The sequence below is a fragment of the Saimiri boliviensis genome, chromosome 1 (genome assembly GCF_048565385.1).
Source record: "Saimiri boliviensis isolate mSaiBol1 chromosome 1, mSaiBol1.pri, whole genome shotgun sequence".
Classification (NCBI taxonomy): domain Eukaryota; kingdom Metazoa; phylum Chordata; class Mammalia; order Primates; family Cebidae; genus Saimiri; species Saimiri boliviensis.
This window is the reverse complement of record NC_133449.1, coordinates 128,851,394-128,877,830: the sequence shown is the minus strand read 5'-3', so window position 1 is coordinate 128,877,830 and position 26,437 is coordinate 128,851,394. Positions and strand designations below refer to the sequence as shown.

The 26,437-nt window shown below is 43.7% G+C and overlaps 1 protein-coding gene across 1 annotated transcript in view; it reads left to right on the top strand.

Annotated features, from left to right (window-relative positions):
- The window catches only part of LYG1 (lysozyme g1), a 28,987-nt gene extending 2,550 nt beyond the window's left edge, over nucleotides 1-26,437 (top strand). Inside the window, exons 2-7 of the mRNA XM_074388390.1 lie at nucleotides 5,951-6,009; nucleotides 13,484-13,561; nucleotides 17,695-17,799; nucleotides 18,930-19,114; nucleotides 25,651-25,783; nucleotides 25,947-26,437. Of these exons, the coding sequence (XP_074244491.1) occupies nucleotides 13,519-13,561; nucleotides 17,695-17,799; nucleotides 18,930-19,114; nucleotides 25,651-25,783; nucleotides 25,947-26,065 (585 nt within the window). The 5' untranslated portion in view covers nucleotides 5,951-6,009; nucleotides 13,484-13,518 and the 3' untranslated portion in view covers nucleotides 26,066-26,437. The remainder of the gene's footprint in view (nucleotides 1-5,950; nucleotides 6,010-13,483; nucleotides 13,562-17,694; nucleotides 17,800-18,929; nucleotides 19,115-25,650; nucleotides 25,784-25,946) is intronic.

Here is a 26,437-nt window from a genome sequence, read left to right as displayed (position 1 = left end):
TAGAGATAAAAAAAGAAAAAAACAAAAAAAAAACCCCAAAAAAACAGGAAAAAAAGAAGAAAAAAACAAAAAAAGAATTGCAGAGATTTACGGGATAAGGTGTTTAATGATCAAATCAGGGTATTTAGCATATCCATCACCTCAAATACTTACCATTTCCTTGTGATGAGAGTATTAAAAAACTTCTCTTTTAGATATTTTGAAATATACAACATAATATTGTTAAATATAGTCACTCCAATCTGCAATAGGACCCAACTTATTCCTCCTATCTAGCTGTAATTTTCTACTTAACCAATGTCCCTCCATTCCTCCACAGCCTCTATTCTACTCTGTACTTCTATGAAACCAACTTTTTTTTTTTTTTGAGACGGAGCCTCTCACTGTCTCCTAGGCTGGAGTGCAGCAACACAATCTTAGCTCATTGCAACCTCCACCTTCTGGGTTCAAGCAGTTCTCCTGCCTCAGCCTCCTGAGTTGTTGGGATTACAGGTGCCCACCACCATGCCTGGCTAATTTTTGTATTTTTAGTAGAGACGGGGTTTCACTTTGTTGGCCAGGCTGGTCTTGAACTCCCGACCTCAGGTGATCTGCCTGCCTCAGCCTCCCAAAGTGCTGGGAATACAGGTGTGAGCCACTGCACTCAGCCATTACATGAGATCAACTTTCTTAGATTCCACAAATGGGTGAGATCACATGATTTTGACCTTCTGTGCCTTATTTCACTTAATGTCCTGTAGTTTCATCTGTGTTGCTGCAAATGACAGGGTTTCATGCTTTTAATGACATATATTACTATTCCATTATGTATATGTACTGCATTTTCTTTATTCATTCATATGTTGATGGACACTTAGGAAGATTCTATATCCTGGCTATTAGAAATAATGCTGCAGTAAACATGGGAGTACATATTTCCCCTTGACATATTTGTTTTCTTTGGATACATACCCAGCAGTGAGATTTCTGGGTCATATGGCACTACTTTTAATTTTTTGAGGGACCTCCATGCTGTTTTCCATAATGGCTAGATTAGTGTATATACCCACCAAGAGTGTGTAAGGGCTCCTATTTCTCCACGTCTACACCATCATTTGTTACTTTTTGTCTTTAAAAGCATTTTTAGATTGAGGGGGTACATGCGTAGATTTGTTACATGGGAGTTAAAACTTAATCCTTTCTTTTTCTTTTTCATAAACAGAGACAGGGTCTTGCTGTCGCCAGGGTGGTCTTGAACTGCCTTGACCTCCTGAAGTACTGGAACCACAGACATGAGCCACTCCACCCAGCCTAAAACTTAATCCTCTTTTGGAAATGTGCTTTCATCTTCAGCATTCCAGACTTAGTACCATCCTCCCAGGCACTTATAGCCTCTTCTTTTCTCTCATCCTTGGCATCTTGTCGCAAACCGAGTCCTGTCAATTCCACCTCTAAAGTAGATCTGTAATATCTTTCCTTTTTCTCTTAGCCATCTGCTTTCATGCTGCTGATAAAGACATACCTGAGATTGAGCAATTTACAGAAGAAAGAGGTTTAATGGATTCACAGTTCCGGGTGGCTAGGAAGGCCTCACTATCATGGCAGAAGGTGCAAGGCACATCTCACATGGCAGCAGACAAGAGAAGAGTGAGAGCCAAGTGAAAGGGCTTTCCCCTAATAAAACCATCAGATCTTATTAGACTTATATACTACAATGAGAACAGTGTAGGGGAAACTGCCCCCATGATTCAATTATCTCCCACTGGGTCCCTCCCACAACACAAGGGAATTACGGAAACTACAATTTGAGATGAAATATTGGTGGGGACACAGCCAAATCATATCATTCCACTCCTGACACCTCCCAAATCTCATGTCTTCATATTTCAAAAGCAATCATGCCTTCCCAACAGCCCCCTAAAGTCTTTTTTTTTTTTTTGAGATGGTGTCTCTCTCCATCACCCAGCCTGGAGTGCAGTGGTGCAATCTCAGCTCACTGCAACCTCTACCTCCTGGGTTCAAGTAATTCTCCTGTCTCAGCCTCAAGTAGCTGGGACTACAGGCACCTGCCACCACACTTGGCTAAATTTATTGTTGTTGTTGTTTTTGAGATGGAATTTTGTTCTTGTTGCCTAGGCTGGAATGCAATGGCACGATGATCTCTGCTCACCACAACCTCCACCTCCCAGGTTCAAGTGATTCTCCAGCCTCAGCCTCCCAAGTAGCTGGGATTACAGGCAGGCACCACCAGACAGGGCTAATTTTTTTTTTTTTTTTTTTTTTTTTTTTTTTTTTAAGTAGAGATAGGGTTTCTCCATGTTGGTTAAGCTGATCTTGAACTACCAACCTCAGGTGATCCGCCCACCTCAGCCTCCCAAAGTGCTGGGATTACAGGCATGAGCCACTGTGCCAGGCCTTAATTTTTGTATTTTTAGTAGAGATGAGGTTTCACCTTGTTGGTCAGGTTGGTCTCAAACTCCTGACTTCAGGTGATCCACCCGCCTCAGCATGCCAAATTGCTGGGATTACAGGTGTGAGCCACCACACCCAGCTCCCTAAAGTCTTCATTTCAGCATTCACTCAAAGGTTCACAGTCTAATGTCACATCTGAGACAAGGCAAATCCCTTCTGCCTACGACCCTATAAAATCAAGAGCAAGTTAGTTACTTCCTAGATACGATGGGGGTACAGGTATTGGTAAATACAGTCATTCCAAATGGGAGAAATTGGCCAAAACGAAAGGGTTACAGGCCCCATGCAAGTCAAAATCCAGCAGGGCAGTGAAATCTCAAAGTTCCAAAATGATCTTTGACTCCACATCTCACATCCAGGTCATGCCGATGCAAGAGGTGGGTTTCCATGGTCTTGCAGGGCTTTGTAGGCTACAGCCTCCCTCCTGGCTACTCTCATGGGCTGGCATTTAGTGTCTGCAGCTTTTCCAGGTGTGCGGTGCAAGCCGTCAGTGGATCTAACATTTTGGGGTCTGGAGGATGGTGGCCCTCTTCTCATGGGTCCACTAGGCAGCAGAGTTCCCAGTGGGAACCCTGTGGGGGTGGGGCACCCATACCACATTTCTTTCCTCACTGCCTTAGCAGAGGTTCTCCATGAGGGACCCATCCCTGCAGCAAACTTCTGCCTAGACATCCAGGCATTTCTATACATCCTCTGAAATCTAAGCAGAGGTTCCCAAACCTCGATTCTTGACTTCTTGACTTTTGTGCATCTGCAGGCTCAATACCATGTGGAAGCTGGCAAGGCTTGAGGCTTGCATCCTCTGAAGCCATGGCCCAAGCTGTACCTTGGCCCCTTTTAGTCATAGCTAGAACAGCTGGGACACAGGGCACCAAGTCCCTAGACGGCACACGGCTGAGGGACCCTGGGCCCAGCCCACAAAACGAGTTTTTCCTTCTAGGCTTCTGGGCTTGTGTGGAAGGGGCTGCCGTCCAGGTCTCTGACATGCCCTGGAGATGTTTTCTCCATTGTCTTGGTGTTTAACATGCAGCTCCTCATTACCTATGTACATTTCTGCAGCCAGCTTGAATTTTTCCTCAGAAAATGGGATTTTCTTCTCTATGGCATCGTCAGGCTGCAAATTTTCCAAACGTTTACGCTCTGGTTTCCTTAAAAACGGAATGCCTTTAATAGAACCCAAGTCACCTCTTGAATGCTTTGCTGCTTACAGATTTCTTGCAACAGATATCCTGAATCATTTCTCTCAAGTTCAAAGTTCCACATATCTCTAGGGCAGAGGCAAAATGCCACCAGCATCTTTGATAAAACATAGCAAGGGTCACCTTTGCTCCAGTTCCCAAGTTCCTCATCTCTGTCTGAGACCACCTCAGTCTGGATTTCATTGTCCATATCATTATCAGTATTTTGGTCAAAGCCATTCAACAAGTCTCTAGGAAGTTCCAAACTTTCCCACATTTTTCTGTCTTCTGAGCCCTCCAAACAGCTCCAGCCTCTGCCTGTTACCCATATCCAAAGTTGCTTCCGCATTTTTGGGTATCTTTTCAGCAGTGCCCCACCCTTGGTACCAACTTACTATATTAGTCCATTTTCATGCTGCTGATAAAGACATGCCCAAGGCTGGGCGGGGTGGCTCTTGCGTATAATCCCAGCACTTTGGGAGGCCGAGGCGGGCAGATCACTTGAAGTCAGGAGTTCGAGACCAGTCTGGTCAACATGATGCAACCCTGTCTCCACTGAAAAAAAAAAAAAAAAAAAAAAAAATTAGCCAGGCACAGCTGCAGGCACTTGTAATCCCAGCTACTTGGGAGTCTGAGGCAGGAGAATCACTGGAACTCATGTTGCAGTGAGCCAAGATTGCGCCACTGCTCTCCAGCCTAGGCGACAGAGTGAGACTCCGTCTCAAAAAAAGAAAAGACATACTTGAGACTTAGCAATTTATAAAAGAAAGAGGTTTAATGGAATCATAGTTCCACGTAGCTGGGGAAGCCTCATAATCATGGCAGCAGGTGAAAGGTACATTTCACATGTACAAGACAAGAATGAGACAACAGACAAGAATGAGAGCCAAGCAAAAGGGGTTTCCCCTTATAAAACCGTCAGATCCCATGAGACTTATTCATGACCACGAGAACAGTATGGGGGAAACCACTCCCATGATTCAGTGACCTCCCAGTGTCCCTCCCACAACACAAGGGAATTATGTGAGCTACAATTTGAGATGAAATTTCAGTGAGGACACAGCCAAACCATAGTCCCATCACTCTAGTCCAATCATCATCTCTCATCTGGTCTTCTGTGAGGTCTCCTGAGCCACTCTGGCTCACCTCCAGTTCAATCAGCAGCCAGGGAACACTTTTAAAAACAGTCAGATTTTATAAATCTGACTGTCATGTCCCTGAAGAGTGTCCAGGAGGCTGAATGGAAAATGTCCTCCTCAGCTTCTAGGATTCTTAGGGTTGGGGACCCAGTTGCAGCAGGTGAGGAGTTGAAAGTCATCATAGAGAGGCAGGGTCTATGAGAAGTCATTTCTCAGAAAAATATGTGGGAACCAGAGACAACAGCTCCCCTTGGGACTGAAGTTGGCTGGAATGCGGGACAGGAGACCAAAGAAGCAAGAGTCCAGGAAGCACGTGCCTAAAAGGAATCACCTAGAACTTAAGAGCTGAATGCAGCTGGGGGCAGCATCCACAGGAAGAGAAGCTTTGATGCCAGCCTCGACTTGCGTTTCTAGTTGAAACACACACACACACACACACACACACACACACACACGCACACACCCTCGACTTGGGTTTCTAGTTGAGCTCCCCCATTCCCAAGGAAGCCACTTGCCTCAGCTGTTAACTCAGGTGATTAAATGAGAAGCCAAAGACATGACGTGTGCAAAAGACCCTGATATCTTCAATAAATACTTTCAACCAGTATGCAACAATGTCTATTCCTATAATATTTAGTACAATACTGGAGTAATAGGAAATATTGAGAGGTACCAGACAGAAGGAATGAGGAAGAAATTTTTATTTATTTGTTTGAGACAGAGTTTTGCTCCTGTTGCCCAGGCTGGAGTGCAGTGGCACAATCTGGGCTCATTGCAACCTCTGCCTTCTGGGTTTGAGTGATTCTCCTGTCTCAGCCTCCTGAGTAGCTGTGATTACAGGCACACACCACCATGCCTCACTAATTTTTTGTATTTTTCCTAGAGATGGGGTTTCACCAGGTTGGCCAGGCGGGTCTCAAACTCCTGACCTCAGGTGATCCACCCACCTCGGCCTCCCGAAGTGCTGGGATTACAGGCATGAACTACTGCGTTGGCCAGGAGGAAGATTTTTAGGAGACATTTCAGAGAAGAAATAAGATGGGTGGGAGCAGACACTTTCTAAAACTTGGAAGAGATCACTGAACAACTAGGATTTGAGGAAGTCTGGTTTTGGGATGTGTGAAATGATTTTTTGATGCCCCTCAAGGTAATTTTCTATAAAGTTCTGTATTCATTTCGCAGGCTTTTGGTGACTAATTTGTGCTCCATGGGACAAGTACTAGGCAGAACCTGGACTAAAGGTGAGAGTTAGAAGGCTGAATTCATTAAGACAAAACTCAAACTGAGAAGAGGATCTTGCATTTGGGAAGTAAAACAGGCATGGGGGTAGGGCTGTCACAGCTTACCTGGCCCTGAGGGTGTGGCCAGGAATATCCTGTGCTGTTTCTGTTTAGTCCCATCGAAGCCCAGGTGCAGTAAGCGTTCTTTGCTTTCTTTCTTTCTTTTTCTTCTCTTTATTCCTTCCTTCCTTTTTCTTTCTTTCTTTCTTTCTTTCTTTCTTTCTTTCTTTCTTTCTTTCTTTCTTTCTTTCTTCCTTTCTTTCTCTCTCTCTCCCTCCCTCCCTCCCTCCCTCCCTCCCTTCCTTCCTTCCTTCCTTCTTTCTTTCTTTTTTGATAGAGTGTTGCTCTGTTGACCAGGCTGGAATACAGTAGCAAGATCTCAATCTTGGCTCACTGCAACCTCCGCCACCCAGGTTTAAGTGATTCTCATGCCTCAGCCTCCTGGGCAGCTAGGAGTACAGGTGACCACCACACCATACTAACTTTTGTATTTTTAGTAGAGACGGGGTTTCACCATATTGGCCAGGCTGGTCTTGAACTCCTGACCTCAAGTGATCCGCCTGCCTCAGACTCCCAAAGTTCTGGGATTACAGGCGTGAGCCATAGTGCCCAGCTTTTTTTTTTTTTTTTCATTTCTTGTAGAGATGGAGGGTTTCACTGTGTTGCTCAGGCTGGTCTTGAACTCCTGGCCTCAAGCAATCCTCCCTCCCCAGCCTCCCAAAGTGCTAGGACTATAAGTATGGAACACTGTGCCTGACCTAGCTTTCTTTTCAACACCTCCCCCATTCCCACACTGGCTGTCTAGGATCCTTCCTCTGTCTGGGAGGGGAGTATTTGAGAGTGTACACCAGGTCTTTGAAAGGAAGGTTATCCATAAAGGGGCTGGGGAGGCCTGAACAAGCCTGAGGACACAGGTGGGTGTCATCTCTGTGGAGCCATTGCTAGAAAACATGCTGGCTGCTGCCCAGGAGAACCTCCCAGGACGCTAACGTGGCCCTCTGGGCTGATGACAGGGTGCTTTGGTAGATGGGGCTGGGCATCCCCAAATTTCCCCATACTGTAATACATTTTAATTGTTGGTATGTGCTAGAGCTTGGTGGAAAAAATAAAATGAAAGAGTTCCATTTTGGGGTTCAGGATATAGTTTTTAATGGGTGCATTAGTTCTCTTTTTACTCCAAATCTGCCAACAACAGAGGGGAACCCAGCTTTCTCACACTCCCTTCCCAGAGTTAAAGTTCAGGAACTCCCTGGGTGTCCAAATCTGGATCCTTGCTGACAGTGCCCTGCCTGTGGTCTCACCATCTCAGCCACAGGTAGAGAACAACAAAATCTTTTTCTTGAGATGGCGTCTTGCTCTGTGGCCCAGGCTGGAGTACACTGGCACGATCTTGGCTCACTGCAACCTCTGCCTCCTGGTTCAAATGATTCTCCTGCCTCAGCCTCCCAAGTAGCTGGGATTACAGGTGCCCACCACCATGCTCAGCTAAGTTTCGTATTTTTAGTAAAGATGGGTTTTTGCCGTGTTGGCCAGGCTGGTCCGAACTTCTGACCTCAAGCAATCCACCTGCCTTGGCCTCCCAAAGTACTGGGATTATCGGCGTGAGCCACCATGCCTGGCCAAGAACAACAAAATCTTAACCCTCAATGTCTGCCCTGGGGATGCAGAGTCAGTGACTTCCCAAAAGTCATAAATGCTCTTTACATGATTCATTTATTCATTCCATAAACCTGTATTGAATACCCCTTATGTGCCATTTGTTCTTGTCTTGAGAACAAAAACAAGGGCCTCTTTTTTTTTTCCTGTGTTCTTTAAATACAGGGGAAAAAAGAGGCCCTTGTTTTTGTTCTCAAGACAACAAACCAAAGTGCCATAGGTGCTGCGGTAGAAATTTCAACATGTTGCTTTAAACACAAAGAACACAAGTCTAACCTGGGACCCAGCATTGGAAACCCAGTCCAAATCTTGCTGGGTGAAACTGCAGGAATTCTTCATTCATTGACTGATTCAACAAAGATTTACTGAACACTCACAATGTACCAGGCTGTTATCTGGGCACTGAAGACTCAGTCTTATAAATGAAGTAGCCAGAGTCATGGCTCTTCTGGAGCTTGTGTTTGAGGTGTGGTGTGGGGCGGGAGCCGAGGCAGGGAATGCAGAAGAGACAGACTATGTACCAGTCAGGCAATAAGCAAGCCATTGATTCCATGTGTTTTATTGAGTGTCTAATTTGCGTCAGGCAGAGTGTTGCATGCTAGTATTATAAAGACAAATGAGACACAGCCCTTGTCCCTAAGGGGTTAGATCAAAAGGAAAGAGCCTGTAGGAAGGCCTCATGCAAAGGATGGTGCTGTGTTTGGGGAAAATCAAGGTGTCCAGTTGAGCTGAAGAACAGGGTGTGGTGAGGGAGGGGCTCCCTCCTTCAGTCACGAAACGTACACTTTCCACAATTTGGGAAAGAATTCTTCCTGGAAACTTCATATGAACCCTCTCAAAGTATTTATCGATGTAGACATTTGGAACACATTGTAGGTGCTGGGTGTCTATAAAATAGCATCATCCAGCTGATCATCTCTCCCTGCATTGCTGAACTCAGGATATGTGGATCAATATCTCACGGTATTTCGGAACAGGAGCCAGCAACCTACGGCCCTAGGGCCACCACCTGTGTAGTAAAGAAAGTTTTTTTTGGAACACAGTCATGGCTATTCATTTAAATATTATCTGCCACTGCTCTTGTGCTGCAATGGCAGAAGTCAGTAATTATGACAAAGACCATGTAGCCCAAAAGCCTATCTGGGCCTGTAAGCAAAAGCTGCCAACCCCTGGTCTAGGAGCTCTGCTTACCTGAAATACAAACCAATAAGGAGTTTCTGACATACCAAATTCAATTCCCTCCCTCCCTCCCTCCCTCCTTCCTTCCTTCCTCCTTCCCTTTCTCCTTTCCCTTCTTCCCTCCTTCCCTCCTCCTTTACTCCCTTCTCACCTTCTCACTCTCTCTCTTTCTTCCTTGCTTTCTTACCTAACCCACATTCCCAGAAACTGATGGGACTAAAAACAAGTGTTGGACCTGAATGTGGCAAAGTTAAACGACAACTAGGATCTGCCTTCTAAGGTATGGCAAGAAACGAAGTGGTTAATGTTTGCAAAATGCCACGACATTCTTGAATAAAAGGCCCTATATAAGTTCAAAGTATGTATAATTATTATGATGAGTATTATAATTTATGAGATGTCATAAATCTCTCCAAAATAGGATGAGATCAACACTTTTAAAAAAAGAGAAAGAGCACAGGACTCTATATAAAAGTGCTTGGGCTCACCACCTCTAAGGAGGAGCGCTGACTGAAGACGGGTGAGTGCGAAGCAGAGGCACGGATCTAACACTTAGGTTTATTTAGGGTGAAAATTCCGTGTATGGTGATCAATTGGCAATGATTGTGTCTCTGCTGCATAAGAAATGTTGGAATCAGGGGGAACTTAAGGACCTTGCAAAGAAAACCCAAGTTTGAAAAGATATGTAGATGATAGAATAATTTTTCCTGTTCATTACAATACTTATGAAATTGTAATGCAAATATGTCATTACTTTTGGATTTGTGAGCGTGTGCAAATCGAAGAATGGGAGAAAAGAAATGCATGTGCCATTAACTGTAGCTGTGACAGGGGCAAATGCGATGTCTTATTTGTTAACCAAAAGCCAAAAGACTAAGGTGTTTGTATTTTGCCAGATGGTAAATCCCTTGCCTGCCCTCATGGGCAGTCTTGCCAATGCCACAGTAACCCATACACCGTAAATATTTGTTCTATTAACAGTCTTACTTTCTCTGCAAGCTGAGAAATAACTAAGGCCAACACGTCTAACTGTCTTGGCTAACAGAATAAAAAGAGAAACTTCTAGAGTCCATAGATGGAACAGAGAGGCCAAGGTCTCTCTGATTTGCTCTTTGTGCACAGTTGAACATTCATGGGGAAATCTCCAGCATAGGAAGATCCTTCCTGAAGTTCCAAACTCTCGGAAACCCAAATGGGAAAGCAGGCACAGAGGGCGCACTGAGAGAAAGAACTCCCTTCCAGTTCACAGCCTCTTTCTGCAGGGATAAGATTTGCCTGCCCAAAGGGAAGAAAATGATCAAATTTCAGAGCTCTTCTAGGCTGGTGATTATTGATTAGAATCCAAATTCAGTAAATACAGATTTTCACAGGCCATGTGAAAGTGCAACTCTATACAACGTGACAACTTAAAATGAAACTTCATGTTGCTGCCTTATATTTTTACTCTAAAAAGTTATGTTTTTATCAAGACAATATGATCTTAGTGGCAGAATAATTTTATATTATTTTATATTTGTGACTGCATTGCTATACTGTTTTAATTTTAGGCCTGTTGGTTCATAGCAATCTGTGAAGCAATGGGCTAGAGTGTTGCTGTACATGTGTGTGTGTGTGTGTGTGGGTGTGCGTGTGCGTGTGTGTGTGTGTGTAGGGAGGGAGGGAGAAGATTAAGATAGCAAGAAAAGGATGAGTATGATGTGATGCTACTGGAAAGTCCTTTAAAAAATTAAAAAATTTAAAAGCTTATTAAAGAAAATAAAACAAAAATTAAAAAAATTAAAAATAAAAATAAAAACAAAATTTTTTATAAAGTAAAAGTAATAATAAATTTAAAATAATTTAAAAATAGACCTAGTGCTGGTAGTTCCCAGCACTTTGGGAGGCTGAGACAGGCGGATTGCTTGAGCCCTGGAGTTTGAGACCAGCCAGGCCAACATGGCAAAACCCTGTCTCTACCAAAAATACAAAACTTAGCCAGGCGTGGTGGCATATGCCTGTAATCCCAGCTACTCATGAGGCTGAAGCAGGAGGATCACCTGAGCCCAGTCAGGTCGAGGCTGCAGTGAGCCAAGATCATGTCACTGCACTCCAGCCTGGGAAACAGAGCAAGACTCTATCTCAAAAACAAACAAACAAATAAAAACTCAGGGACTGGGCATGGTGGCTCATGCCTGTAATCCCAGCACTTTGGGAGGCTGATGTGGGTAGATCACCTGAGATTAAGAGTTTGAGACCAGCCTGGCTAACATGATGAAACCCCATCTCTACTAAAAACACAAGAATTAGCCAGGCATGGAGATGTGTGCCTATAATTCCAGCTACTCAGGAGGCTGAGACAGGAAAATCACTTGAACTCAGTGCACCACCACACTCCAGCCTGGGTGACAGAGTGAGACTCCATCTCAAACAAAACAAAACAAAACCTAATTTAAATATAAAATTAAAATTAAAAGATGTAAAAAAGAAAGACCTATCAGCACACAATGAGTAAGTAGATGCAGAGACATGTTAGCAATACACAAGGATGACAGCACAGCCAAGAGCAGGAGACCATGCCTAATGTTGATGCGTGCAGTGGTTCTCAGTTCTCCCAAGATTACATGGGGACACCACAATGAGGCAAGGGCTACCTTTATCACTCAGCACATTGAGGTGTTAATACATCACATTTCTGGGGTGGATGGAGGGCCCCAGTGATCTGCAATAATACTGTTTAAGGTTAAGGTAAAGGTTGAAGAGCATTCATGGAAAAGGTTCTAAGGTGAGAAAATCACAAGACCAAAGACACCTGTTTCTACCTTTTCCAGAAAAATTGATGAACTGAGGAAGACATGGCCTATGATGCCTTACAAACTTAAACAGTACTTTGGGAATTCCAAAGTACTCAGTGGAGAGAGGGTGGGTAAAGGAAGACGCCCCCGTCCAAGCCACCAGGAACATGAGGTAGCTCCCGAGGGATGCTCTGGTTGTCAGTTTCCAGGGCGCCTGGCAGGCCTATTGCTCCGGCTTGTCGACACCCCCTTGCTGTTTGTTAGTATTTTGCTCTCCAGGTAGGGAGAAGAGGGAAGCCACCACAGACATCGTGTTTGGCATCATGACCACTGTGCTGCCTTGGTCTGACATCTTCATAATGGTTTTAAGCAGGGAGTCGTAGGGGAATTGACAAATGAGTCATAGGTAACTGACAGACACTCCTTGAGCACACCTGAGTGATGCCTCAACAATCTCTTCTAAACATAGCACGTGTAAAGTTGGGCCATAGAGTTTGGGTTGCTTCAACATGTATTTATGGACAAAACACATTGTTTATCCACTTAACAGGACAATGATGATATATACCCTGCAGTGGGAGGACTTGGTTGGAGGTGTCTTGGAGGCAAGGGGCCAGAAACCCTACCATTCCCTGGGGTCAACAGCAAACTATCCTGGGTGGTATTTGTGTATTGGTTTGGTAGCTAGTAGGAGAACCAGGGCTATTTGTACTCGTGGAAGGTGATTAGGGGAATGGTTGGGATAAGAGAGAGAGAGCAAATGATGGGGTGCTCTATGGTGGCCAGGTGTTCATTCTCCAGTCTTGTGAGCACCTTATGAGTTCAGTCGTGGAACCCCTGCCAGCTTCTTGGGGATTTGCTGGTGAAGGTAGCTCATCTTTCCATTCTCCCTGGGCTCTGGTCCAGGTTTGTTGTCACAGTGGGGGGTTTTACAGAGGGAAAATGGGGAACATGGCTTAAGGTGATAAAGGGGGTCTGTGATTCCAGGCTGGGGTTAGAGCAGTGGGAAACATCTTCAACCAGTGTACATTCCAGGGCACTGAGGAAAGTGTGGTCTTTCCTCAAACCTGAAGAAGAAGGGAACTAAATTCCAATAAATCACTAATACAAAAGTCTCCTTTTGATAATGGAGATAATAAAGAACCTCTTGAAATGAAGCATAGGCATCAAAAACTTGCTTCTCAGGGTCTGGAGCCAGGTCAGTATGTTTCTCAGTGGTTGAGATTCAAAGTATCTTGCCTTCTTGAGATAAAGTAGTTGGTAACTTGACTCTATGTTGAGTTCCTGTGGGCTAAGAGTCTTCTCATCTTTAGGCTAATTGAAAGGAAGAATGGAGCCGGGTGCGGTGGCTCATGCCTGTAATCCCAGCACTTTGGGAGGCCGAGGCGGGCGAATCACGAGGTCGAGAGATCGAGACCATCCTGGTCAACACGGTGAAACCCCGTCTCTACTAAAAATACAAAAATTAGCTGGGCGTGGGTGGCGCCTGCCTGTAATCCCAGCTCGGGAGGCTGAGGCAGGAGAATTGCTTGAACCCAGGAAGCAGAGGTTGCGGTGAGCCGAGATCACGCCATTGCACTCCAGCCTGGGTAACAAGAGCAAAACTCCGTCTCAAAAAAAAAAAAAAAAGAAAAGAAAAGAAAAAGAAAGGAAGAATGGAGCACTTACTTGTCCTACTTTTGCCTTTTTTCACTATGATTCAAATCATTCATTTTCTTAGGTCAGACATGGGGAGATTTGTTTTTTTCACCTTTGCTTCCATAGAAACATTACATGTTGTTATGATGATGATTGACATTTTTGCATCCTCAAGCTAATTTTTGTTTTAGAAGTGTTTCAGGAGCTGTAGAGCCAGATCGTCATCATGTCTGCATTGTGGCTGCTGCTGGGCCTCCTTGCCCTGGCGGGTGAGTGTGACTGACTTTTCCAAATGACTTTGGAGATGGGAAGGATAAGCACAGGAACATAATGGCACTTCTGATACTTGAAAATGCAACAAAACTATTATTTTTTTTCCTAAATTGTCCAATAAATCCTGGAGTTAGGAACGGCCACCAACAAGCAATCTCTCCCTAAATGCCCCACAGAAAAGTGGGGTTCTCTGGAATGCAAGGTGGTCTTAAAACAGCATTGCTTGAAGCCAGACTTTATTTCTTTTTTCTTTTTTTTTCTTTTTTTAATTGCATTTTAGGTTTTGGGGTACATGTGAAGAACATGCAAGATAGTTGCATAGGTACACACATGACAGTGTGATTTGCTGCCTTCCTCCCCTTCACCTATATCTGGCATTTCTCCCCATGCTATCTCTCCCCAACTCCCCACCCCCCCACTCTCCCTCCCCTATTTCCCCCCAACAGACCCCAGTGTGTGATGCTCCCCTCTCTGTGTCCATGTGTTCTCATTGTTCAGCACCCGCCTATGAGTGAGAACATGTGGTGTTTGATTTTCTGTTCTTGTGTCAGTTTGCTGAGAATGATGGTTTCCAGGTTCATCCATGTCCCTACAAAGGACACGAACTCATCGTTTTTGATGGCTGCATAATATTCCATGGTGTATATGTGCCACATTTTCCCTGTCCAGTCTATCATCGATGGGCATTTGGGTTGGTTCCAGGTCTTTGCTATTGTAAACAGTGCTGCAATGAACATTCGTGTGCATGTGTCCTTATAGTAGAATGATTTATAATCCTTTGGATATATACCACGTAATGGGATTGCTGGGTCAAATGGAATTTCTATTTCTAGGTCCTTAAGGAATCGCCACACTGTCTTCCACAATGGTTGAACTAATTTACACTCCCACCAACAGTGCAAAAGTGTTCCTATTTCTCCATATCCTCTCCAGCATCTGTTGTCTCTAGATTTTTTTTTTTTTTTTTGAGACGGAGTTTCGCTCTTATTACCCAGGCTGGAGTGCAATGGCGCGATCTCGGCTCACCGCAACCTCCGCCTCCCGGGTTCAGGCAATTCTCCTGCCTCAACCTCCTGAGTAGCTGGGATTACAGGCATGCGCCACCATGCCCAGCTAATTTTTTTTTTTGTATTTTTAGTAGAGACGGGGTTTCACCATGTTGACCAGGATGGTCTCGATCTCTTGACCTCGTGATCCACCCGCCTCAGCCTCCCAAAGTGCTGAGATTACAGGCTTGAGCCACCGCACCCGGCTTGTCTCTAGATTTTTTAATGATCGCCATTTGAACTGGCGTGAGATGGTATCTCAATGTAGTTTTGATTTCCATTTCTCTAATGACCAGTGATGATGAGCATTTTTTCATATGTTTGTTGGCCTCATGTATGTCTTCTTTTGTAAAGTGTCTGTTCATATCTTGAAGCCAGACTTTAAATATACACCATTGATAGCTGCTCATTGTCTACTGTAAAATATGCCAAATTGAATTTGTTTCTAGAGCATGTATTTCTATAGAAGAATTGAGGTGGTTGCCATAATAAGATTAACGAATAAGACTAATTCAAATAGGAAATCAGAATCAAGGCAACCAAGTAGATGTGACTACGCTAACCATTGAGGCTGGCATAGTTGCTGTGGTTGAACTTCAGCTTTGCAGTTGGAGCAAAAATGGGAATTACTTTTTTTTTTTTTTTCTGAGATGGAATTTTGCTCTTTTGCCCAGGCTGGAGTGCAGTAGCAATCTCAGTTCACTGCAACCTCCATCTTCCAGTTTCAAGCAATCTCCTGCCTCAGCCTCCTGGGTAGCTGGGATCATAGGCACCTGACACTACTCCTGGCTAATTTTTGTATTTTTAGTAGAGATGGGGTTTTACCATGTTGGCCAGGCTGGTCTCGAACTCCCGACCTCATGATCCGCCCACCTCAGCCTCCCAAAGTACCAGGATTGCAGGTGTGATCCACCATGACCGCCCTACTTGTTTTTTAATAAATAAAAGGAGGAAGCAAAGTTCCTTAGGAGAAGCTAAATTTTCCTGACTCTGAGTTCAATAAATTTCTCAGATGAGGTCTTATAGTCATTCATTTAGTTATTGACCTATTCATTCAACAAATATTTAAACATTTCTACAAGGGGCTAAGCATTGGGAATACAAGGAACTTTGAGGATCATAGAATATGGCTAAGGAGAGGTCCACAAGGCAGGAACCAAGGAGTGACACAACCAACTGCAACACTAAGGGTGTTTGTCGCCAGTCATAAGGATAAAAGAGCACTGATTAAAAAACAAAAAGCATGTCAGGGGGTTTAATTTTTAGTATACTCATAAAAGACCTGGTCTTTTCATTTCCACTTTTCTCTTAGGTTACTTATCACAAGTTTGTGAAGTAGAAGTGTTTACTCCAAAAGACTAGTATTTATCAACCTCATGAAGCTCTTAGTAAGAAAATAGAATCTTAAAATGCATTTATATAAACACACAGGACATATATGATTATATGCAATAGATATAGCTCCAAAGGTCTGCAAATCATTAAGTTTTAATAATCTAATGTACTTTAGTCAAAGGATCAAATAAATCAAAGAGTAATCTGGCTGGGTGTGGTGGCTCATGCCTGTAATCCTAGCACTTTGGGAGGTCCAGGCGGGTAAATCACTTGAGCTCAGGACTTTGAGACCAGCTTGGGCAACATGGCAAAACTCCATCTCTTCAAAAAGTTAGCCAGGCATGGTGGCTTGTGCCTGTAGTCCCAGCTATTCGAGAGGCTGAGGTGGGAGGATAGCTTGAGCCTGGGAGGTTGAGGCTGTTGTGAGTCATGATCATGCCACTACACTCCAGCCTAGGTGACAGTGAGACCCTGTCTAAAAATAAATACATACATAAATATAAGGGTAATCTAATGAGACATTCTTACGGTTATAATGGTGAGATAATTCTCAAGAGGAGCAATTTCCTGCCTACTGTAGGTATCTTAGTACTGGCTCATGTGCCCCCATTCTGGTCTGAATTGTAGATGTATTATAAATACTTGTGCACCCTCCTCCTGATGTGAAGAAACATCCTCTTCTTCCATGGCCTTTATGAAATCCTGAGTGTCTGAAACCACTCCTCCCGTTCAGTGTCAACTGTAATGAGAGAGGTAGAGCGAGATGAAAAGGAGAAAAGGAAAAAGGGAAGAAGTGGAAAGTGGGAGAGCCCATGTGGAGACTGGTCCCATGCCTCTCTCCTTGCACTCCCTTCTGCAGCCTTAGGCTCTTATCTAGAAGTGTACCTGAGAGGAATTGTAGCCAGCCTCAAATCCCCATTTATGAGCAGTGCCTTACTTTGGATCTGGGTTGATACCCCAGAGAGATTCAGGTTTTATGCTTGTTTCTTCAGAGCAAACATTAAATATTTTATTAGAGCAACAAGTTAGGAGTATTTGAGGAAGTGCTCGGAGTTCATATAAGATGTAAGATGAGGCCTTCCTTGCATGGTGTCTCACGCCTGTAATCCCAGCACTTTTGGGAGGCCAAGGTGTGTGGATCACCTGAGGTCAGGAGTTCGAGCCCAACTTGGCCAACTTGGTGAAACCTTGTCTTTACTAAAAATACAAAAATTAGTTGGGCATGCTGGAGGGTGCCTATAATCCCAGCTATTCTGGAGGCTGAGATAGGAGAATCACTTGAACCCAGGAGGCAGAGGTTGCAGTGAGTTGAGATTGTGCCACTGCACTCCAGCCTGGGTGACAGAGCCAGACTCCGTCTCAAAAAAAAAAAAAAAAAATGTCAGATGAGGACTGCTTTACAGGGAACAGATCCTCCCTGATGTGTTCCAAGACACCACCTAAGAACATCTAAGGGCACCAGAGCTTTACAAAGAGTGTAACTGCTTCCGTAGCTCCAATAGTTACTGATGTCCACAGGATAGCAGGTGAGAATTTAGTATTGAGGCAGGTTTTGTGATAATTTATTGGCATCTTGCTCATTTAAATTTTAAGAGTTTCAATTGCAGCATGAAATTGATGTAATTGATTTTATTATAATTATTTTTATTAATGTCATTTTATTCATGAATGATTCATGATTCATTGTTCATGAATGATGAGAACTATTCTAGTTCCATGCCTTAGGTTGAACTTTTCTCAAGTTGTAGATTTGTCTGAAAGCAGCAACTGGGGATGCTATGGAAACATTCAAACCCTGGACACCCCCGGAGCATCTTGTGGGACTGGAAGACGTCACGGCCTGAACTACTGTGGTAGTTATGAGCTCCTTGTCCACTCTCACCCTCTCAACCTATCCCCTTGGCTCTCACTGTTTCCCGTGCTGGAAAGAGATTCAGATTTCGGGTCCCAAAGCCTTGTCAGAGTCCTGGCTCCGCTTCTTGAACAAGTCACTTAGCTGTCCCCCGCATCCGTAGAAAGGGAGCTAGCAATATAGTATTTATAGTGTTGTTGTGAGCTCTGATTGACACAATGTGGACAAGACTGCTTTTCATTTTGTTTTTTTTGTTTTTTTTTGAGACCAAGTTTCTCTCCTGTTGCCCAGGCTGGAGTGCAGTGGTGCAATCTCAGGGCACTGCAACCTCCTCCTCCTGGGTTCAAGTGATTCTCCTGCCTCAGCATCCCAAGTAGCTGGGATTACAGGCATGTGCCACCACACCTGGCTGATATTGTATTTTTAGTAGAGATGGGATGTCACCATGTTGGTCAGGCTGATCTCAAACTCCTGACCTCAGGTGATCATCCCTCTTTGGCCTCCCAAAGTGCTGGAATTACAGGCATGAGCCACTGCGCCTGGCCAAGAGTGCTTTTTAAACCATAAAAGCACCTAGAAGGAAAGGCTAGCCAAGTAGATTAATATTGGCTTTCCTTTTGCCCAGCATTCTTATTATTTCAGAAAGGTTTAAACTCGCATGATTTCTTGGTGGTGTTTAGGAGTGCAAAACTGGGCAATTGTGAACAAACTTGCTGAGGAACACTATCTAAAGACTTATTGAAGGATTTGGCACAATTTCTCCTTCATGTCATGTTGCAGCTGATGGGCAGGCACATTTTATTTCATTAGGGTGCTTAGAATAGGACCAATGGTTCCTATGCCCATGGAATTCTCCTGGTGGGCCAGAGCAGCCCCCGAGAGCCCAGCGAGGGGCACTGACAGCCACAAGGGACCCTGGCTCAAGGGATGCTGACTCAAGCTCACAGGAGGAGAGTCCTAACCTCAGGTCAGGGAGTGGCCACTACTAAATATTTAAGACCAAAATCTGGGATTCTCAGTCCTTGACCGCTACCCAGATTCTTGGAGAGTTCTTTCTTCCCCTTCCCCCTTGAGCTCCCTTTGCAGCATAAGTCACACCAAGCTGCAGCCTTCCTTTTGTGTTTGCTTTAGGAGTTCGTGCTTCTGAAAGGCTGGCTGAAATAGACATGCCATACCTCCTGAAATATCAGCCCATGATGCAAACCATTAGCCAAAAGTACTGCATGGATCCTGCTGTGATCGCTGGTGTCTTGTCCAGGAAGTCTCCCGGTGACAACATTCTGGTTAACGTGGGCGATAGGACTAGTGTGGTGCAGGTAACTCTCCATCTGTTGACACGTGGCCATTCTGCTATGTGGCACAACTGCTTCATTTTTTGGTTGATGGCAAAGCTTCATAGATCGCAGAGTGAATGAAGCTCTCTAGAGCTGTGACAGTCACAGTTCTGCCTGAGAGATATGAGCAGTAACATTTCTGCTTCATGTTGAGCCACAATTTCTTTTCACAGTAAATAATGCTGTATTTACAGAATATTATCTGGGATACCCTATTCTGGATTTTCAGTAAGTGGTCCAAGAGAAAGACCACAAATTAAATCTTTCCTCAGTTATTTCGTAGCCATGTGACCTTGAATAAGTTATTTAAACTCACTGGGTCTTAGTTTCCCCACCTATAAAATACCATTCTTGGCTGGGCGCGGTGGCTCAAGCCTGTAATCCCAGCACTTTGGGAGGCCGAGGCGGGTGGATCACGAGGTCAAGAGATCGAGACCATCCTGGTCAACATGGTGAAACCCCCTCTCTACTAAAAATACAAAAAAATTTGTTGGGCATGGTGGCGCATGCCTGTAATCCCAGCTACTCAGGAGGCTGAGGCAGGAGAATTGCCTGAACCCAGGAGGCAGAGGTTGCGGTGAGCTGAGATTGTGCCATTGCACTCTAGCCTGGGTAACAAGAGCGAAACTCCGTCTCAAAAATAAATAAATAAATTAAATTAAATTAAAAAAATACCATTCTTACAGCATAGTTATGATGATTCCATGAAATAATGCAAAAAAGTACCTGATATCTGTTGGATTCTCAAAAAATATTAAATTTCCTTTCCTTTATCTTTTTTTCTTTACAATTCTTAGTTCTGAAGATTGAGTTTTATTTTTGCATGAATTCTCCCTGGTATCATTTGTCAGATAGGGGGTTCTAGGGAACTGGTCACTAATCCACTGTTGAATTAACTCTGCCCCAGGAAATCAGTGATGGCAAGGGTGAGAATGAGGCTCAATTTTTTCCATTCATCTCACACTGCTTTTATGGTTGTTGTTGAGAAACCTGTGATTATTGCAGTCATTTTTTAAGGTTTTAGGAAAATTTATTTCTCAATGAGCTCTTTAAATTTGCTTACTTTTAAAGTACTTTCAAATACTTTATACTTTATTTTACTTAGATTTGGAAACCCACCCAATAATCTGATGAGATGGGAAGAGAGACATGTAATCCATCCTTGACAAGTGAGGAAACAGAATCACAAGGAAGGACGTGTTGCTAGAAAGTCACATAGCAGCTGTAAGATGCAGAACTGGGACTTAGAACAGTATCTTGTGATGTTAGGGCTGGCATCATTCCTGCTGTGCTGTTCTGTCTCCTTTGTAAAATCTGATTTTTGAGGAAAGAATGAGTCTATCTCCTTTGAAGATGAAATAAGAATTTCTTAGGTTTGGGCCAGGTGCAGTGGCTCATGCCTGTAATCCCAGCACTTTAGGAGGTCAAGGAGGGCAGATTACTTGAGGTCAGGAGTTCAAGTCCAGCCTGGCCAACATGGTGAAACCCGATCTCTACTAAAATTCAAAAATTAGCTGGATGTGGTGGTGCATGCCTGTAATCCCAGCTACTCAGGAGGCTGAGGTGGGAGGATCACTTGAACCTTCAAGGTGGGGGCTGCAGTAAGCTGAGATCATGCCACTGTACTCCAGCCAGGGCAACAGAGTGAGACTCCATCTCAAAAAAAAAAGAGAGAGAATTCCCTAGATTTGGACATTTCTCCCAAATATAATGAAACCTACATGGAAGTGGTAATCAAAGGTGTATAAGAAGGGTTAGAAGTCCCTTTGGACATTCAGACCATCTGGAAAAAGAATTAAAAAGTTCAGGCAGAAAAACCTTTCTGGCCTATTTGGAGGGTTTGCATTGGCAGCATTGAAGGAGGGCGTCACTGCTACCTACACTAACTCAGTCATTAACTGGTGAATGTGTTAATATCTGCTCATCCCTTTCTTAGCCCAAACCTTATAAGTTTACTACCTTTTTTCTTTGGCAAGAACACTTAGCATGATATCTATCATCTTAACAGATTTTTTTTTTTTTTTTGAGACAGGATCTGGCTTCATCACCCAGGCTGGAAGGCAGTGGCACCATCTCAGCTCACTGCAACCTCTGCCTCCTGGGCTCACGTGATCCTTCTGCCTCAGCCTCCTGAATAGCTGGGACTACAGGCATGTGCCATCACGCCTGGCTAATTTTTGTATTTTTTGTAGAGATGAGGTTTCTTGTGCAGGCTGGTCTTGAACTCCTGGACTCAAGTGGTCTGCCTGCCTCAGCCTCCCAAAGTACTGGGATTATAGGAGTGAGCCACTTTACCCAGCCACAGATTTTTTTTTAAAAGTGTAATTTAGTGACTCTCGAAGCTTATTGTGCATATGAACACTGGGGCTCTTGTTTACATGAGAATTCTGACTTGGTAGGTCTGAAATGGGGCCCAAAGTTCTGCAAGTCTAATAAATAAGTTCCCAGTTGTTGCTGATGTTGTTGGTCCCTGGACCACATTTTAAGTAAAACCCAGTGTTTAGGTTTGGGTCAACATGATGGGGAGACAAGGAATCAGAGAGTCCTTGCCTTATTTAGGGTGAGACATAGTTTCAATGACAAAATAGGCTGGGCAGGGTGGCTCATGCCTTTAATCCCAGCATTGTGGGAGGCTGAGGCAGGTGGATCATTTGAAGTCAGGAGTTTGGGACCAGCCTGGCCAACAAGGTGAAATCCTGTCTTTACTAAAAATACAAAAATTAGCCAGGTGGTAGTGGCGGGCACGTGTAATCCCAGCTACTCAGGAGGCTGAGGCAGGAGAATCACTTGAGCCTGGGAGGTGGAGGTTTTGGTGAGCTGAAATCATGCCACTGTACTCCAATCTGGGTGAGAGAGTGAGACTCTGTCTAATAATAATAATAATAATAACAAAGACAGGAGCAAAAAAGGAATGTAGAAAAAGAGGGACACATTGAAATAAGAAATTAAGATGATAGTAGAAATTATAAAACATTAATAATTACAATTAATATAAATAGAAGAAACTTTCTGGTTTAAAGACATAGATATATGAATTAGATTAAAAGCCTAGATTTAAATGGTTTATGTGAGAAACAGCGCTTTTGAATACACAAAAGTTTGAAGTAAAACTATGGTAAAAAGAAGACCTATCAGGAATACAATCATCAAAATCATGTTGATAACTATGATATATTAAATAAAATACACTTTAGAACAAAAATATTTGGGATAGAGAGAATCAGGACATAATAAAAAGACTGAATTTATCAAGGAAGTATAGCAATTTAAAACAAACAGACACCAGTAAAATAGCCTCAAAATACATGCAGCAAAAATTATTATAATAATAAATGTGCTATCATAGTGGAAAATATCAACACTCTCTCTTGGTTATTTACTGGTTATACAGTAAACAAACCAGCAAAGATATAGACCAAAAATTAGTAAAACAATTGACACATGTAACTGTTATACCCGAGTGAGTTAGAAGGAAAGTGCCACACTCTGAGTTCCAACTGAGAGTCCTTTATTGCCGGTGATGGAGAGTCAACTCGTGCTCAAACTCTCTCGGCGGAAGGGGCTTGATTCCTTTTTATGCCTTGCTTAGAGAAGGGCAGTGACAAAGCGGAATTACAGAAGCAGAACAAGCAAGTTAGTTAAGGAAGCTGGTAACCAGGAGGCAGGAGGTTCCCAGGATTGTTGGTTACCAAGGTGGATAGCAGGAGGAACTTTCCATACAATCAGTCACCAAGTGGGGTAGGTTACTCACAATAGCAGGTAGACTTGCTAAGCAGGATATAGTTACAATGGTTACAAGGTACTGGGGAGAGTGCGACCCAGCTGTGCACAGGGAGAAATGGTGGGGAGGTAGAGGCTAAGACGAAGTTTGTCAGGCTTACAACTAAGATGCAGTCTGTTAGGCTATCACATAACAAGAACAGAATTAACAAGCTTGATTGTTAATTGGGGGTGGGAGAGAGAGAGAGAGAAGGAGGGGGATATAATTATTTATGTATCCATTAGGATATATACAATTGTCTCATGCACATGAGGAACATTTTACAAAAGTTGATCATATGTCATCTATTAAAGAAATCCTCAAAAATTTCAGATCCCACAATAATACAATTATGCTAGAAGATAATTTTTAAAATATCTCTGATCATATGAAATTTAAAATACACACACATGCACGCACGCACACACACACACACACACACACCACTAAGTAACTCTTAGGTTAAAGAAACAAATCATAGTGAAATTTAAAAATAACTAAAAAAGGGGCGGACACAGTGGCTCATGCCTATAATCCCAGCACTTTGGTACGCCAAGGCAGGCAGATCACCTGAGATGGGGGGTTGGAGATCAGCCTGATGAACATGGAGAAACCCTGTCTCTACCAAAAATATAAAATTAGCCGTGTGTGGTGGCACACACCTGTAATCCCAGCTACTCAGGAGGCTGAAGCAGGAGAATCGCTTGAACCTGGGTGTCAGAGGTTGCAGTGAGCTGAGATCACACCATTGCACTCCAGCCTGGGCCACAGAGTGAGACTCTCAACACACACACACACACACACACACACAAATACCATATGATTTAGAAATCCTCTTTCTGGGTATTCATCCAAAAGATTTGGAATCAGGATCTCTAAGAGATATCTACACTCCCACATTCATTGCAAAGCTATTCCCAATAGCCAAGAGGTAGAAACAACCTAAATATACCTGACAGATGAAATCCTCTTTCTGGATTCATCCAAAAGAATTGTAATCAGGAGATCTAAGAGATATCTGAGCTCCCACATTCATTGCAAAGCTATACCCAATAGCCAAGAGGCCAGGCAGGTCTCGAACTCCTGACCTCAGTGATCTACCCACCTTGGTCTCCCAAAGTGCTGGGATTACAGGTGGGAGCCACTGCGCCTGGCCCATATAGTAGTTCTAATTTTATTTTTTGAGAAACCGCAATACTGTTTTCCATGGTAGCTGCACCATTTCGCATTACCATCCACAATGTACAATGATTCCAGTTTCTCTACATCCTCACCAACCCCTGTTGTCTTAGTCTGTTTTCTGCTGCTTATTAAGAATACCTAAATCTGGGTAATTTATGAAAAATAAAATTTATTTCTTACAGTTTTGGAGGCTGTGAACCCCCAGGTCAAGGGGACACATCTGGTAGAGCCTTCTGGCCGGTGGGGCCCCTCTGCAGAGTCCCAAGGTGGCTCAGGGCATCACATGGTGAGAGGCTGAATGTGCTGGTTGTCTCTCTTCCTCTTCTTATAAAGCCACCAGCCCCACTCCTGTGATAACCATTAACCCACTAATCCATCAATCTATGAATGGATTCATCTAATCATCTCTTAAAGGCCCCACCTCTCAATACTGACACATGGGAGATTAAATTTCAACATGAATTTCACGGGGGACAAACATTCAAATTATAGCACCAGTCTTTTGCATTTTTGACAATAGCTATTCTAACAGGTACAAATAGCTTTACTATTTAATCTCCAGGTGTTGTTGGAGGGCCAGTTCAAGTTCTTGACTTTGCCGCCCAAAATAATTTGAGAGCAAGTCCAAAGTAAATGTAGGTGAAGAATTTCATTGCAAAGCAAAAGTACGCTCTGGAAGCTGGGTGGAGAATGAGGCAGCCTCAAATGACTTTGGGAAAATCCCTTCATGGAAAGCTTTTATGATTATTCGTAAGAGAGAGGGAATGGATGTTGCTGTTAAGCTTGTTTTGGGGTCTCCTGGATGCACATGTACTATTGCCGTGCATGCTAGCACATACATCACGTGTCTCAGCATTTTAATTCTCCACCCAGGTGTGTGCTTTTCTTTTTTTCACCCTTATAATGAGCATAGGTCAGCCCAAGGACATTAATTGTGGGTTTCTGTTCTTGCACCGATTTGAGGATTTTCCCTTCTGCTCTTTGTCCTCCTTGCTGCAGAATTTTCTTTTTCTTGAGACAAGGTCTCACTCTGTCACCCAGGCTGGAATGCAGTGGTGCAATCATGGCTTACTGCAACCTCTGCCTCCCAGACTCAGTCAGTCCTCTTAGGCTCAGGTGATCCTTCTACCTCAGCCTCCCCAGTAGCTGGGACTACAGGCACACACCACTAATTTTTGTGTTTTTTGTAGAGATAAAGTTTCCCTGTGTTGCTGATGCTGGTCTCAAACTCCTGAGCTTAAGTGATACATCTGCCTCAGCCTCCCAAAGTGCTGGGATTATAGGCATGAGCAACCTTTCCTGGCACTGTAGGATATTCTAACTATGAGTCCTGAATGTCATTTGTGCACTGTCAGAGGTTTGTTCTCTCCATCTGTCTGGCAAGTTTGTTCCCCATAGCGGGGCTATGACCACCCTATCTAACCGACCTCACAGGGAGATTGAAGGTGGCCTTGGTTCCGTCAAAGGTGAAAGAACAAGAGAAGGGAAAATTCTGAACACGTGCCACTGAGCCCAAGAAGCTGGATTCTCCTCCCACTCAGCTTACCTGGCTTCTTCTCTGCCTCCCTCCCTCTAGGACCCTGGCTCTCATGCTCCCACATCCTGGATTAGTGAGTCTCAGGTTTCTCAAATGACTGAGGTTCTGACTACTAGAATCAAAGAAATCCAGAGGAGGTTTCCAACCTGGACCCCTGACCAGTACTTGAGAGGTATGTGTAACACTGACAGTCAGTTGTCTCAAGCACAGAATTAATAGGGACAAACGTAATACATTGCACCAGATTCCCCCAAACCCCAGTTGCCTCCTGATAGAGAATCAGAGTTAACTGCTGAGTACCCTAGGTCAGCATTAACCTATCTCATGCATTTCAGGTGGACTCTGTGCCTACAGTGGGGGTGCTGGCTATGTCCAAAGCAGCCAGGACCTGAGCTGTGACTTCTGCAATGATGTTCTTGCACGAGCCAAGTACCTCAAGAGACATGGCTTCTAACACTTCAGATGAAACACAAGATCATGATCACCTATACAGCCTTGAATGTTACACAGATAAAACTAGCCAAGGGTGCCTGTAACTGGGAATCTGAGTTTGATCTAAAAGTCATCAAAATAACATCAATCACATTAAAAGAAGAATTATGACCCGCATTTATGATATGTAGTGTGTGTCTGTGTGGATCAAGGGCTGTGTTTCTTTAAACGTATTCTAATGGACGTTAGCTGTACTGTAGGTTTCTGTGAAGTGAATTTTATTTTTCGCTGACTAGTGTGGCTAGATTTAGCAAATAAAAATGCAGGAAGCCCAGTTTAAATTTGAATTCCAGGTAAATGACAAATAATTTTTTAGCATAAGTCCCACTCAATA